The 16,082-nt window shown below is 50.2% G+C and overlaps 1 protein-coding gene across 1 annotated transcript in view; it reads left to right on the forward strand.

Moving 5' to 3' along the window:
* LOC148516919 (rap1 GTPase-activating protein 1-like) overlaps positions 1-11,121 on the forward strand; it is a 286,202-nt gene extending 275,081 nt beyond the window's left edge. The window contains exons 14-17 of the mRNA XM_088479397.1: positions 5,487-5,573; positions 5,676-5,813; positions 9,785-9,888; positions 10,989-11,121. Coding sequence (XP_088335523.1) covers positions 5,487-5,573; positions 5,676-5,813; positions 9,785-9,888; positions 10,989-11,121 — 462 coding nt within the window. The remainder of the gene's footprint in view (positions 1-5,486; positions 5,574-5,675; positions 5,814-9,784; positions 9,889-10,988) is intronic.
* Positions 11,122-16,082: the final 4,961 nt, after the last annotated feature.

Genomic DNA, 16,082 nt, shown 5'->3' on the forward strand with positions numbered 1-16,082 from the left:
GATTTTCCATCTGGGTTGTCACAATTATCACTTTCTGCCTGGTCTTCTGCAGTTATTTAATATTTGGGACACTTGGTAGATGCTGGTGGACTACAATCTTTTACAGATCTTCAGAGTACATTTGGTCTTCTGTCCAACTCATTTTGGGTCTACCTCCAATTATGTCTCCTCGCTGCCGATCCGTAAGGATGGGTGGGATCCAACTTCATTTGAGTCTCTGTGTCTCTCCAAAATGCCTCCTAGACATTTAATATCCATTTTATATCAATTCTGTCTAGAGGGTCTCACTCTACCTGCTTATGTTACTGCATGGCATAGGGACTTGAACAGAGTTGACGGAAGACCAATGGTCCCGAATATTCAATTATACCTTTGCCAGCTCTTCCTCAATACAGGTGCTTGAGATACAGTATAAAATTTTGTCCCGGTGGTATAGATGTCCACACCTCTCCGCCAAATGTTCCCGAGTCTCTCTGATCTCTGCTGGGGGTGCGGTCAGGCGTGAGATCTCGGAGAAGGTTACTGGTCTCCCACCACACCTGAAGTTGGCTGTTTAACTTAATAGACACGTCCATCTCTCAGTAAAAGAAATCTTTACTCCGACACTTTATGAATGCAGCACGAGCGACTATCCCATGTTTCTGGAGGTTTCTTTCCTGTGCAAACCCCTATCTCAAGGTGGTTCCAGAGAATCGACCATTATATGAGTATGGAGGACCTAACGTCTTCCTCTAAACTGACATCATCTACCTTCACGGCCACTTGGTGTGATTTGCTGGAGTTTAAGGGGTCCTCTGCGTATAATGACTACTTCAATTCTACTTTCATAGGTATGGTGGCAATCTTATTTCCTTCCCTCCCCTTCTATTTATTTTATCTTTTATAAGATTTTTATTATGTATTTTTGTTTTGTGTGGATTTGAGTCAGGCTGAATAATTGTTAATATGTTACCTATTTTATCTCTATGTATTCATTTTATTTAGTGTCATTTGTTTACTGTGCGTAACTACACCAATGACCACAAATGCGCTAAATACACTGTAGTGCCTCCAGTTCATATTATGCCACAGTATTCTTCTATGCCACAGTGCCCCCACATTGGCTATATAGCTATTGGGGGGGCGCTCTGTGCGGGTGACCCTTGGCATCCGTCCTATCCTCCCTGTTGTTAATCTGGCAGTGACTCCGGTGCCAAGTGCTCGCTAATGAGTATTCAGTTAAAGTAGGGGTGGGCAATAAGCATCCCCCCCAGCTGTTGTAGAACTACACATCCCAGCATACCCTGTCACAGTTTTGCTATTTGGCCATGCTAAAACTGTTGCAAGTCATGCTGGGATGTGTAGTTCAACAACAGCTGGAGAGACGCTTATTGCCCACCCCTGACTTAAAGCAAAGAAATGCCATAAAGAGGTTTAAACGTAATGTAAACTAAGTCACATTTCCTAGTACTTATTCAAGTTTTGGACCCACGCAGCGGTTCCCAAACTTTCCTGAACAACAGCGCCCATTAGTATCAGCAGTTTTTTATTGCACCCCGAGGCGAAAAGTTTCTTATTGAGAATTTCAGAAACTATGATTAAATGTAGTAAATTGTGCGTCTATGTCATCCTTAGGGTCCGTTATATAGTGGTGGTCAGGGTTTGCGCTTCTATGTCCTCCTTAGGGTCCGTTATATAGTGGTGGTCAGGGTTTGTGCGTCTATGTCATCCTTAGGGTCCGTTATATAGTGGTGGTCAGGGTTTGTGCGTCTATGTCATCCTTAGGGTCCGTTATATAGTGGTGGTCAGGGTTTGCGCTTCTATGTCCTCCCTAGGGTCCGTTATATAGTGGTGGTCACCGTTTGCGCTTCTATGTCCTCCATAGGGTCCGTTATATAGTGGTGGTCAAGGTTGCACTTCTATGTTCTCCCTAGGGCCCGTTATATAGTGGTGGTCAGGGTTTGTGCTTCTATGTCCTCCTTAGGGTCCGTTATATAGTGGTGGTCAGGGTTTGCGCTTCTATGTCCTCCTTAGGGTCCGTTATATAGTGGTGGTCAGGGTTTGTGCTTCTATGTCCTCCTTAGGGCCCGTTATGTAGTGGTGGTCAGGGTTTGCGCTTCTATGTCCTCCTTAGGGCCCGTTATATAGTGGTGGTCAAGGTTTGCGCTTCAATGTCCTCCTTAGGGCCCGTTATATAGTGTGGTCAGGGTTTGCGCTTCTATGTCCTCCTTAGGGCCCGTTATATAGTGGTGGTCAGGGTTTGCGCTTCTATGTCCTCCTTAGGGTCCGTTATATAGTGGTGGTCAGGGTTTGCGCTTCTATGTCCTCCTTAGGGCCCGTTATATAGTGGTGGTCAGGGTTTGCGCTTCAATGTCCTCTTGAGGGTCCGTTATATAGTGGGGGTCAGGGTTTGCGCTTCTATGTCCTCCTTCGGGTCCGTTATATAGTGGTGGTCAGGGTTTGCGCTTCTATGTCATCCTTAGGGTCCGTTATATAGTGGTGGTCAAGGTTTGCACTTCTATGTCCTCCCTAGGGCCCATTATATGGTGGTAGTCAGGGTTTGCGCTTTTATGTCCTCCCTAGGGTCCGATATAGAGTGGTGGTCAATGTTTGCGCTTCTATGTCCTCCCTAGCGCCCGTTATATAGTGGTGGTCAGGGTTTGCGCTTCTATGTCCTCCTTAGGGTCCGTTATATAGTGGTGGTCAATGTTTGCGCTTCAACAGTATGTCCTCCCTAGGGCCCGTTATATAGTGGTGGGCACGGTTTGTGCTTCTATGTCCTCCTTAGCGTCTGTTATATAGTGGTTGTCAATGTTTGCGCTTCTATGTCCTCCTTACGGTCCGTTATATAATGGTGGTCAGGGTTTGCACTTCTATGTCCTCCTGAGGGTTCGTTATATAGTGGTGGTCACGGTTTGCGCTTCTATGTCCTCCCTAGGGCCCGTTATATAATGGTGGTAAGGGTTTGCACTTCTATGTCCTCCTTCGGGTCCGTTATATAGTGGTGGTCAGGGTTTGCACTTCTATGTCCTCCTGAGGGTTCGTTATATAGTGGTGGTCAGGGTTTGCGCTTCTATGTCCTCCTTAGGGCCCGTTATATAGTGGTGGTCAGGGTTTGCGCTTCTATGTCCTCCTTAGGGCCCGTTTTATAGTGTGGTCAGGGTTTTCCTTCTATGTCCTCCTTAGGGCCCGTTATATAGTGGTGGTCAGGGTTTGCGCTTCTATGTCCTCCTTAGGGTCCGTTATATAGTGGTGGTCAGGGTTTGCGCTTCTATGTCCTCCTTAGGGCCCGTTATATAGTGGTGGTCAGGGTTTGCGCTTCAATGTCCTCCTGAGAGTCCGTTATATAGTGGTGGTCAGGGTTTGCGCTTCTATGTCCTCCTTAGGGTCCGTTATATAGTGGGGGTCAGGGTTTGTGCTTCTATGTCATCCTTAGGGTCCGTTATATAGTGGTGGTCAAGGTTTGTGCTTCTATGTCATCCTTAGGGTCCGTTATATAGTGGTGGTCAAGGTTTGCACTTCTATGTCCTCCCTAGGGCCCATTATATAGTGGTAGTCAGGGTTTGCACTTTTATGACCTCCCTAGGGTCCGATATAGAGTGGTGGTCAATGTTTGCGCTTCTGTGTCCTCCCTAGCACCCATTATATAGTGGTGGTCAGGGTTTGCGCTTCTATGTCCTCCTTAGGGTCCGTTATATAGTGGTGGTCAATGTTTGCGCTTCTACAGTATGTCCTCCCTAGGGCCCGTTATATAGTGGTGGGCACGGTTTGTGCTTCTATGTCCTCCTTAGCGTCTGTTATATAGTGGTGGTCAATGTTTGCGCTTCTATGTCCTCCTTACGGTCCGTTATATAATGGTGGTAAGGGTTTGCACTTCTATGTCCTCCTTAGGGCCCGTTATATAGTGGTGGTCAGGGTTTGCGCTTCTATGTCGTCCTTAGGGTCCGTTATATAGTGGTGGTCAGGATTTGCACTTCTATGTCCTCCTTAGGGTCCGTTATATAGTGGTGGTCAGGGTTTGCGCTTCTATGTCCTCCTTAGGGTCCGTTATATAGTGGTGGTCAGGGTTTGCGCTTCTATGTTCTCCCTAGGGCCCGTTATATAGTGGTGGTCACGGTTTGCGTTTCTATGTCCTCCCTAGGGCCCGTTATATAGTGGTGGTCAGGGTTTGCGCTTCTATGTCCTCCTTAGGGTCCGTTATATAGTGATGGTCAGGGTTTGTGCTTCTATGTCATCCTTAGGGCCCGTTATATAGTGGTGGTCAGGGTTTGCGCTACTATGTCCTCCTTAGGGTCCGTTATATAGTGGTGGTCAGGGTTTGCGCTTCTATGTCCTCCTTAGGGTCCGTTATATAGCGGTGGTCAGGGTTTGCACTTATATGTCCTCCTTAGGGTCCGTTATATAGTGTGGTCAGGGTTTGCGCGTTTATGTCCTCCTTAGGGCCCGTTATATAGTGGTGGTCAGGGTTTGCGCTTCTATGTCATCCTTAGGGCCCGTTATATAGTGGTGGTCAGGGTCTGCGCTACTATGTCCTCCTTAGGGCCCGTTATATAGTGGTGGTCAGGGTTTGTGCTTCTATGTCCTCCTTCGGGTCCGTTATATAGTGGTGGTCAGGGTTTGCGCTTCTATGTCCTCCTTAGGGTCCGTTATATAGTGGTGGTCAGGGTTTGAGCTTCTATGTTCTCCTTAGGGTACGTTATATAGTGGTGGTCAGAGTTTGAGCTTCTATGTCCTCCTTAGGGCCCGTTATGTAGTGGTGGTCAGGGTTTGTGCTTCTACGTCATCCTTAGGGCCCGTTATATAGTGGTGGTCAGGGTTTGCACTACTATGTCCTCCTTGGGATCCGTTATATAGTGGTGGTCAGGGTTTGCACTTCTATGTCCTCCTTAGGGCCCGTTATATAGTGGTGGTCACGGTTTGTGCTTCTATGTCATCCTTAGGGCCCGTTATATAGTGGTGGTCAGGGTTTGCGCTACTATGTCCTCCTTAGGATCCGTTATATAGTGGTGGTCAGGGTTTGCGCTTCTATGTCCTCCTTAGGGGCCGTTATATAGTGGTGGTCAGGGTATGCGCCTCTATGTCCTCCTTAGGGTCCGTTATATAGTGGTGGTCAGGGTTTGGGCTTCTATGTCCTCCTTAGGGTCCGTTATATAGTGGTGGTCATGGTTTGTGCTTCTATGTCCTCCTTAGTGCCCGTTATATAATGGTGGTCAAGATTTGCGGTTCTGTTTGTCCACAGATTTTATGATTGTCAGCCGCCAGAATTGTTTTGCCTGTTTTATTAACCATAAATAATTTGATCTGGTCCTGGACCACCAACCCGTGGCACCCCTGCAAGCGCCCATAGTACCCCAGGTTGCCTTATGGACCCACGAGTAGCCGGCCTGGTCATTTGGCTGATCTGATTGTCTGGTACACTGGTATATGATCTGTCTGGTAGCTGGGACAGGGCTGGGGGCAGCCTTGGACCTGCTGATCCCCAGTAACGTTACTTTCTTCCCTCTCAGAACCAGCACTTCCGAGAACTCTTACTCACCAAGCTGATTAACGCCGAGGTCAGCTGCTACCGAGCCCAGAGGTTTTCCAAGCTGCAGGTGAGTAGCGATGCAGGTGTTTCATTCTGTATTGTGTTATTCCACAGCTGGCGGAGAGGTCACAAAGCTGCTGTCTGTATATTGCCTTGTCTCTCACATCAGGAGCGCACACGCAGCTGTCTCATTGACACTCTGTACGATGAGCTCTGTCTGCACAGTCAGAGTGTCCTGGGGGTGCTGGATGAGACCGCAGGAGACAAGCTGGACAACCCATCCAGCGGCTTCTTGGAGAACTTCAAGGTGAGGGATCATCAGACCCTACAGACCCTACATCCATCACTGTGCGTCCAGAAAGTGACCTATATATTATATTAGCAGATTTGTTGGTATTTGCTATATATATTTTTTATCTATTTCCTCCATCAAATTCGCCGACCGCCTTCCCCAGAGCAAAATAATGATCTTTTTTTGAGAAGCTTCTTATTGTCCACAGTCTGTTTCTATGATTAGTACAAACTACAAAGAGATCCAGTTTGCTAAGATTCAGGCGTCACACAGGTAATGAGAATTGCCGCCCCCTATTACTGCCTGCGCTGCGCGGCACGCTATGATGTCAGAGCTGGAAGGCGTGCGGGGGATTACTTGGTGTCTTTGCAGTATTTTTTGTTGCATCCGGATTTTATAACTATCCTGCATAATACATTACAGGCAAAACGTAAGACGCAATAAATGTGACAACACTTGTACAGACGTGTCCTCGTACACTGTAGCTGAAGTCGCATCAAACAGCCGCTCTCTCGGCGCTCCAAGTCACGCTCAAAATGTGCATCTTATTTGCATAATTAAAACACATGGAGGCCACAAAACTACATTGTTATGTACACTGATCAATGGGGTATGCGGCATTTGTACATGTGTGTGCCGCTGAGTCTGACACTTTCCTCACGCCAAGTTCCGTTCATCTGCGACTTTGTACGTGTGTAAAACCAATGCCTGCGCGGGTAAAGGCCCCACCCAGCGCCTCTAGTAACCTATGAGCAGGGCCAGATTAACAATGGGGCGGATGGAGCTACAGCTCCAGGCCTCCACATAAAAATAGGCCCATTGTCATGACAACATGATGTTGACTGGCCATCTGCTCTCCACACAGTCAGCCATTATATTTCTATTTACCTCACAAAATGAAGTATTTTTTTCTTTTACATATTTAGGGAGACATCGGGGCAGATAGTGTAGAGTGTGTACCCACCCACACAGCACTGGTCACACCTCCTCTGCGTCTCATAATAGGCCCTTGGTCATTTTCAGCTCCAGGCCCATGTGGCCCTAAATCCGGCTCTGCCTATGAGCGCTTCTCACGGATTCTGTAATGCGTATAAGACACAAAAGTTAAAGAAAAATACGGTGCGCTATTTCTCTCGGAGCTTCTCAGCCACGCCGGGCATCTAGCGCCATATGACGTATAGACGTTGGGTGTATGAGGACACCTTTGTACCTGTAGCTCTCTGTCACTGATCTCCATCTGTTCTGTGCTGCATTTTATTTTTGGTTTAATCTGTTCTCTCTCTCCACTCAGGACCTCAATCAAAGGCGCTCGCTCTGAATGAGGGCGGCTGCTTTTTTTTTTTAAACCTGGCCGCTTGCTAAGCTGTGAGTGACCACCCACGGCTTTTGTGAGCGGGCCAGGTGATATTCGCGATGGTCACGACCATCGGGCTTGTGACGAGACCCTTGTGGTAGGGTCTCGTCTGCCGCAAGCCCTAGTGAGCTTCCTGCTGAAATAGAGCCGGAAGCTCACTACTGACATCACAAGTGATGTCAGTAGGGCCGCCCACAAACGGCAGGCGTTCCTTCAGGAACGCCTCCGTTTGTCCAGCCACCCGACCTCCCTGCCTACAAAACGGGGCGAGCTGTCGATTAACATCGACAGCCGCCCCGTTTGTAGCGAGCCTCGGAGCGGCGCGTGCGCACTGCCCCACCATCGACCCGCTTGCGAGCGGGTCTGAATGAGGTCCTCTGTGTGTCTGTATTTTTGCATGTCATCTATCCATGCTTTACCAGCCACATACCGACCAGCCCCACATCCAAGTGTCAAGCAACACAGGGCCTGATTCAGCAAGGACCGCACGGATGCAGACGCACAGAATCGGCCGATGTTCAGGGTCTGCTCATGCGTCTGGGTAGCACTGTGCGTGCAATCGCTCCCTGCTTCCGCAAAAGCGAGCGCAGTGGATACTCAGACCCAGGGAAAAGTGATTGACAGGAAGTGCCGTTTGTGGGTGGATACGGGGAGTGGTCGGCTGACGCAGGCGTGCCAGTGTGTTCGCACCCCGTTACAGGGGCGTGCATAAATTAGTCACTGAGATGCTGGACGCAGCCTGGCGTCCCTCTGCGTGCAGGAAGTCTCTCAGCTCCTGTGGCAGGATCAGATCTACCTTTAGTCTGCGTGCGGCTCCGATGTTCCCGATGTTTTCTCAGCCTTGCGCATCAGTATGGACGTTAGCGGAGGGTAAAGAGGGCGGCATCATGTAGTGCTGGGCGTCTGCATCTTTGTGCTGCGATTGCCGAGCGTATGCAATCATTAGCATATTCTCGCAGCGACCGGGTGCGTGCGTCTCCATGCGTTCCTTGCTTCATCATGCCCACAGTCGCTGGCGCCATTGGTATATGACGACATTGGAAAGCTCTGTACATCCAGCACTGACCCCAGGTGGCTGCCGCGCCTGGCTGTGATGGGGCCTGATTCAGCACAGAACGCTAATGCGATCACAACTGTGATTACACACGCAGGTCTGCTGGGAAAATATGCTAATGTCTGCAACCGCAAAGCCGTCGCATGCAGGGCCTGATTCAGTGCGCACACTGCGTACGCTCGCTCTAAATCAGGGCGTTGGTCGCCGTTGTCGCGACCATCGGGCTTGCGTCAAGACAATGCGGGAGGGTCTCGGCTACCGCAAGCCCGTTTGGACTTCCCCTATCTCACATCCGTAACACCTCGTAATCCAGCAAAAACATCGGGAACATGGAGTAACATTGGCCCCTCATGCACAATTACAGTAGGTCTGACCTTACTTGGAACTTGATAACCTCGTTGCACACAGTAAGTACACAACCTGCAAATGCCGTCGCAGTGTCTAATTTATGCACACCCATGAAACTGCGTTCAAACGGACAGACAAGCCTGCGTTCCCCCGACCACTCCCCCGTCACCACCCCCAAACGCTGACAGCCTGTCACTCACTCTGCAATGGATTTCCGTGTTCTGTGTGATCGCAGTGCGAACGCAGTTCACTGGTCGCGCAGTACGCAACAATCGGCCCTCTGCGTACACTGTTGCAGTTGCGTTCTGTGCTGAATCAGGCCCATAGTCTGCTAGACTCACAAATGATGGTGATAGTACCCAGAAGGAGGTCAGAGGGCCCTGCTCGCACGCTTACGTGGAGCTGTCCTGCCTGCCTAGAGATGGGGAACATTCTGTAATGAGATAGGTCACATATTCATTACGCACTGACCCAGGGGAACGCGGAGGGGGAGGGGCCTGTAGTCATGGTTTCCCTGCTCACTTGGTGTTACTAGGCCACGCCCACCTCTTTTCCTGAAAAGTGACTGTACACACAGGGACATACTGTCCATACTCTCAGTGCATTTACCAACGTGCCCCATAATGATCCATTCAGTCCTGAGGGGCTTCTATCTGATATTTACAGTTTTATTGGCTACACAAGTGGTTCCCAAACTGGGTGCTGTGGCACCCTAGGGTGCCGCAGGGCACTTGCAGTCGTCCCATGGGTTGGTGGTCCAGTACCAGATAAAATCATTTTTGGTCAATGTGACAGGCAAAACCACTTCTGGTGGCTGCGCTGTCCTCCACCACACACCTGACCCTAAGGGGTAAATTTACTAAAGTGAGAGTTTTTAGAAGTGAGTTTAAAAAGTGATGTTGCCCATAGCAACCAATCAGATTCTACTTAACATTTAACTTGCACCTTCTGGAAGATAATAGCTAGAATCTGATTGGTTGCTATGGGCAACATCACTTTTTAAACTCACTTCTAAAAACTCTCACTTTAGTAAATTTACCCCATAGGGTGACATAGAAGCACAATTTACTTACTAAATAATTTTTGCTGAGTTTCTCAATAAGAACGTTTTGGTCTAAAGGTGCCGTGGAAAACACGCTGATACTATAGGCCACTGTGATTCAAGGGAACCGCTGGTCTACACTATAGTCATCTCACTGACTGTCTCCTGGTTCTTTTTCTGTCTTGCAGACCTTCTCTCTCTCACTACGGAGCCCCCAGAGGTCACGCGAGGCTCTCACCCGGGGGTGCAGGAGTAGCAGTATCGCCATAGAGAGTGTCTCTGAGGAGAAGAGGTGTGTGCACGCGTGTGCATGTCTGTGTTCGTGCGTGTGCATGTGGCAAATGCTTCCCATATCTACTTGACAGCATGAGACTGTAGCCCACATGCATGAAATCAGATAGAGAGTAGATAGTCCCTGAGCTCCCATATCCCAGTCGCTACAATACAACTTGTCAGCAGTGGCGTAACTTGAGGGGTCGAGCGGGGCACTTGCCCTGGGTGCTGTCGGACACGGTGGGTGTGGGGGGTGGTGCCGCCGTGCAGGACAGCACCACACACTAAAGCAAACACAACGCCGGGTAGTACATTCACTGACAGTGATACTTAATACTTATGGGTACCACCACCCCTGGAAAACTGGCACAAATATTACTGGATAAATATACCCCTAAGATACAAATGAGTAGGATTCCTTAAGGGCTCAGGGAAATAAACCATTAGTCTATGGATATTAGAAGTGTAGTTTTAAATAGAGCTAGAATGTATCAGCCCCCACAATCTGTGGGGCTTATTCTGAGTCAGACGCACAGAGACTGTGTTTGCGTGATGCCCCGGCAGCCAGACTTACTACCATTTGTTAATGCGAGTTTCCGTAGGGCTGATGTAGGGATCTGTGGGGCTTCATGCAGAAATCTGCTGCCCCCATTGTTTTTCCAGCCGGAGCAGCATCTGTGATCATTTGTATCGGCGCGTGCACCAGCCCCATGCTGAGCACAGGAGCTCCGTCAGATACAGTCTCCCCTCCCCCGTACGTAGGACTCAGAATAGCGCAGAGCTCTAGCTACACGCCCACAACACTCCGACATGACAGAATAGTTCTCTGCGATCTCATTCTCGCTGCCCAGTACCTAAACCACTCCCTTCACGCAAAGCGAAATCCGGCAAAGATCCGTCCATCTCTGAATCAGGCGGATATACACAAACGTACATTAGCTTCTGCGCACGGATGCGAAATCTCACTACTTGCGTCCATTTAAAGAGAAATGCGTCCGGCTCAGATCAGCCCTTGAGTATGCAGAGATTTTGTCACTTTGTCCTCCCTGGTAATAACACATTTATGTCGGACTGAGGGCTGGAGACGTTTCTGATCACTTTCTCTCTTCTCATATAAAGGCATCTGGCAAATCAGACATCAGAATTGTGTAGGAGGCCATTACCGTCATACTCCTCGTCCAATAGCAGCAGCTTCTGCAGCGGACAAGGCAGCGAGAGCTCCCCTGAAGACAAGATCACGGTGAGGCAATAAGTCATTATAAATCTATATTTGGGGAATTAGGGCCTGATTCAGACCCATTCGCTAGATGTGATCGCTTGCGCCCAGCATATGGTAATTCGGCTAAGTGACGTCAAGGCATCCGCTCGCAGGACAAGTCATAAGCACGCCTACTATGTCTTGGCGAGCGATCACCAGCCTGTCTTAAGACGCCCACTTGCGCACGTCATCTCCAGGAAGTGCATCAAACCATTGGTACATCGAGTACCATCGGAAGTGATCGCCGCGCTTAAGGTTGACTATACCCTTCCGCAAGCCCTGCGAGGACTTCAGTGTATATCTCAACCAAGTGACGCGTCCTATGACGCTGGCTGTTAATTATGCACGCCTCTAAAACAGCGTTGAATTTCACAGGCACGCCTGCGTTAGTAGCTCCACTCCCCCGTTTCCAGTGGCCTGCCCCTGTTACCGCCCACAAACTGCTGGACCTGTCACTCATTAGCTGGGCTGTCTATGCTTGGCGAGCGAGAGTTTCCCCATAACTCTTACTAGTTCGCGCACGCGTATTGTGAAGCGTACGCATGCGCAGTTGCGCACATTGAAAAACATTGCTCGCTCCGAGCGATCGCTTGCTAGCGAACTGGTCTGAATCAGGCCCTTAGTCCTATAGATGTGGGGAAATGTGCAGCCACGTAACACATCCGATAACTGCGTTCATTGCTTTATCTGACGCACGATCAAGGCAAAGTACAGTAACCCACGGCAACCAATTAACTTGATGTAGGGAATGTCTTACTGCTAGTATATACTGTATGTTACTGCACATTGTCACAATGCTACCTGCAATAGTAAATCACCCCCTCCTGTGTGTCCTCTTGTGGGGGGCGTGGCATACAGCATTACACACTTGTCCTGGAAGATTTTATCCCCTATAATATATTGTCACCTGAGTGCCACCTTCTGGCAATTTTAGGGTACTGCACTCCAATGACATTGCATATTCTGCACACACTGGGCCTGATTCAGAGCCGGACGCTCCTTCAGAGCGCTCGCTCTGAATCAGGGCCGTCCTTTTCTTTTTTTAGGGCGGCCTCCTGGCCACTAGCATAGCTGTGGGTGACCACCCACAGCTATAGCGAGCGGCCAAAAAGATGGTCGCGATGGTCAAGACCATCGCGACCATCGGGCTTGCGACGAGACCTGGATTGATTTTGGCTCTATCAGAGTCAAAAGCACTCCCACTGTCATCACTAGTGATGTCAGTGGGGCCGGCCCCAGACGGTAGGCGTTCCCATGGGAACGCCTCCGTCTGGGCAGGCACGCCCCCGGCACGCCCACCAAAGGGGGCGTGCTGTCACTCACCATCGACAGCACGCCCCCTTTGGTGCGAGACCCATAACGACGGCTTGGCCGTCGCTATGCGGGTCACACGCATGCGCATGACGGAGCCGGGTCCTGGGCCTGATTCAGAGCCGGACGCTCTTTCAGAGCGCTCGCTCTGAATCAGGGCCGTCCTTTTCTTTTTTTAGGGCGACCTCCTGGCCACTAGCATAGCTGTGGGTGACCACCCACAGCTATAGCGAGCGGCCAAAAAGATGGTCGCGATGGTCAAGACCATCGCGACCATTGGGCTTGCGACGAGACCTGGAGTGGTTTTGGCTCTATCAGAGTCAAAAGCACTCCCACTGTCATCACTAGTGATGTCAGTGGGGCCGGCCCCAGACGGTAGGCGTTCCCATGGGAACGCCTCCGTCTGGGCAGGCACGCCCCCGGCACGCCCACCAAAGGGGGCTTGCTGTCACTCACCATCGACAGCACGCCCCCTTTGGTGCGAGACCCATAACGACGGCTTGGCCGTCGCTATGCGGGTCACGCGCATGCGCATGACGGAGCCGGGTCCCTCGTGCGCATGCGCACTGCCCCAACATCGACCCGCTTGCGAGCGCTCAGCACTCACGAGCGGGTCTGAATCAGGCCCACTACACGATGAAACAAATGATGCCACAGTCCAGGGGCATATCTATAATGGGTGCAGGGTGTGCGGTGCTCACGGGCCCCAAGGTCTAGGCCTGCACCCATATTATTTAAAACTTACCTCTCCGAGGTCCCACGTTGGGTGTCAGCACTGTACAAAAAGCCAGAAAAATGGCTGCCGCTGCCATTTATCTGGCCTTTGGATATGCGCAGTAGACTTCAGGCGCACTCTATTGCCCAGAGTTTAATAATGCTCCAGTGGCCAACCAGCCGCGTTAGTCAGCTGCCGGCCGCCAGGAAGAGAGGAGGGGGCCCCGGACGGGGAATGCACACGGGCCCCCTCCTCTCTAAAGACGCCCCTGCGACGGTCGTTCCAATTTCGCTAGATCCCAGAACACATGACAAAGAGCGTACACACTATGCAATCTCCCGAACAGCGGCACGATATAGCATGTCGGGGGATTGTATCCATTTAATTGTTTCTCAGGTACACTATAGGCCTAAATCAGAGATGTGCGCTATTGAATCCGCAGCCGGGATCGCGCTCACAATCTATGTGCTAAAATATGCTAATACCGGCTTACAACCCCCCTCCGCGCCGGAGATAGTGTGCGACAGACTATGCAAATGATGCTACACCCACTTCCCGTCTGCGTTGTGTGCGGATCCGTCGCAGGTTCAGAAGACCCCATTATTGACGCAACATTGGACGCACATCAACTCCTCAAAATTCTGGGCTGCGCAGATTCTGGGTCACCATTCTCTCTAAAAATGGCCTCTGAGACTGTGGTTCTGCAATTGGGAACGCAGCCCCAGAAACTCCCATAACACACCCACGGACCCGCCTCTCCTTTCAGCCACCTCCCCGACTCCACCCAGGAAATCCCTCAGAGGTCTCCGTACAGATGGACCTTGCAATCACGGAGTGCTTACCTCCTGGAGGGGGCTGTCGGGTCGGTGCAGCACAGAGGGTGTGGGCGGATATTACCGGCGAAACGTTTGAACGCCGTTGCAGGGGCGTGCACAAATAAGGCACTGCGATGCCATACACAGCCTGAGGCCTCATAGTGTACTGGAAGGCTAGCAATTACTGAGTAAGGTCTGACCTTGTGCAAGTGTGCGTGAGGCTGCGATAGTACTCAGTGTTACCGATAGTTTCGCACTCTTGCTAAGTATTACGGATGTTGTGCTGCAACGGTATATTGATCGCAGTGAGACTCCGTGCGTAATCACAATCGCATTTGCAATCCGTGCTGAATCAGGCATTGGGCCAGATGTACTAAGCTCTGGGAAGTGATAAAGTGCAGAGTGATAAACTACCAGCCAATCAGCTCCCAACTTTCAAACACAGCCTGTAACATGACAGTTAGGAGCTGAGTGGCTGGTAGTTTACCACTTTCCAGAGCTTCATGCATCTATGTCTATGGTTGCAGTTGTTGCTATGGAAGGTTTATTATTCACTATCTGCCAAATGTCGGTAATGGTGTGTTTCTGAGGCTTGAGCAGGAGATTTCAGGAAGTTCTGTAGATCTATTTGAAGTATCAAATTATTCCAGTAATCTGCAGCACTCAGTATAATGATTTAAATGAAGAAGCATCAATGCATAGAGGGCCGTGTGTGGGGGTAACAGGTTTGCTGATGGTAATGCTGAAAAATGGAACAAAATCTTCCTGTATAACACAAGGAGTCTCTTTCTCTTGATACATTCTTAATAATCCTGGCATACTGTACTGTAGTTGGCAAACTGCTAGGTGTAAATTTGATGCATTTGAGTATTGGAAGCAGTACATAACAGAACAGAATATTGTGTAAATGGGCGATACATTAAAGATGACCCTAAGACGATGTCGCTATTTGTAGAAAGCGGCTATTAGTCCTGTCTTCTGCAGAAATCCCTGTAACTGATAGATCCCCAGATCCCCAGGTAATGACGGGTGTTGCAGAGACACAATAAGTGTTATATAAGCCCTGGATGGTGTGAGAAGGAGAGGGTGATAGGATGGACTGACAGGACAGGGTCAGGCTGTGCGGGATTGTCTATGATTATCGCTGGTATTAGCAGCACAGAACAAGTCTTTTATAGATTGATCGCATTAAATGCCGGGAAGTCACATGGTCACCTATTACGGCGGATGTGACTAATCTTAGCACATTTATTGTCCTGAGAGATAAAACAACTTGTAACCAATCAGATCCTCACAGCAGTGCAGAGCTTCAGGTGGATACACACTGGAGCGACGGGCATCTGTCCTGGCATTGGAACGAATGCCCTTGACCGGGGATTACCCGTACACACTAGAACGAGTTAATGCAGGACGGAGCATCACTGTTCCATCCTTCATTAGCATAGCCCAGGTCGCTAGCGTTATCGCTAAGTATGATGTGCAGCATATCAAACCTAGCGACGTGGGAGTGCACAATCACCCGTACATACACTGAGCGATCATGGCGACTTATTATTACAAAACGGCAAATCGCCCCGACATCACTAGTGTGTACCCAGCTTTACATCAGTAACAGAGAATTTCAGGAGAGTAATCAGTCCTGTCCAATCCTCCCGACCGTCATTCATCCAACTCCAGGCAGTGAACGGAGATAACCCCCATACACGGCGCAGTGTGTGAAGGCGCTCCGGTTATCGTGGGTCGCTCCTCCATGTCGGTTGCGGTATCCACGGCCGGCTCCAGCAGGAGCCGCGCCCTATACAGTGAGAAACCTGGACACCCCAAACTGATTGTGCGGCACAGGCCAGGGGCGAGGCCTAATTACCATAGGCCTCACCCCCTAGATTACACTATTTGGGGGCATGCCCGTATGGCACGCCTCCCATTTAACGTCAGGCTGGGGGCGAACCCAGCACTACGTCAGTAGCTGAGCTGCCCCCAGCTCTCTCCCTGCACTGAATGCATGCCGCGGGGCAAATATTCTCCTTCTCTGGGGCCGACACAGCTGCGGCGGTGAAGGTGCCCAGCCTCCCGACCGCCCGCGGGACACTTTCTCCTGTGGGTTGAACAGCGGG

Source organism: Taudactylus pleione, unplaced genomic scaffold, assembly GCF_031769625.1.
Source record: "Taudactylus pleione unplaced genomic scaffold, aTauple2 ptg000231l, whole genome shotgun sequence".
NCBI classification, from domain to species: domain Eukaryota; kingdom Metazoa; phylum Chordata; class Amphibia; order Anura; family Myobatrachidae; genus Taudactylus; species Taudactylus pleione.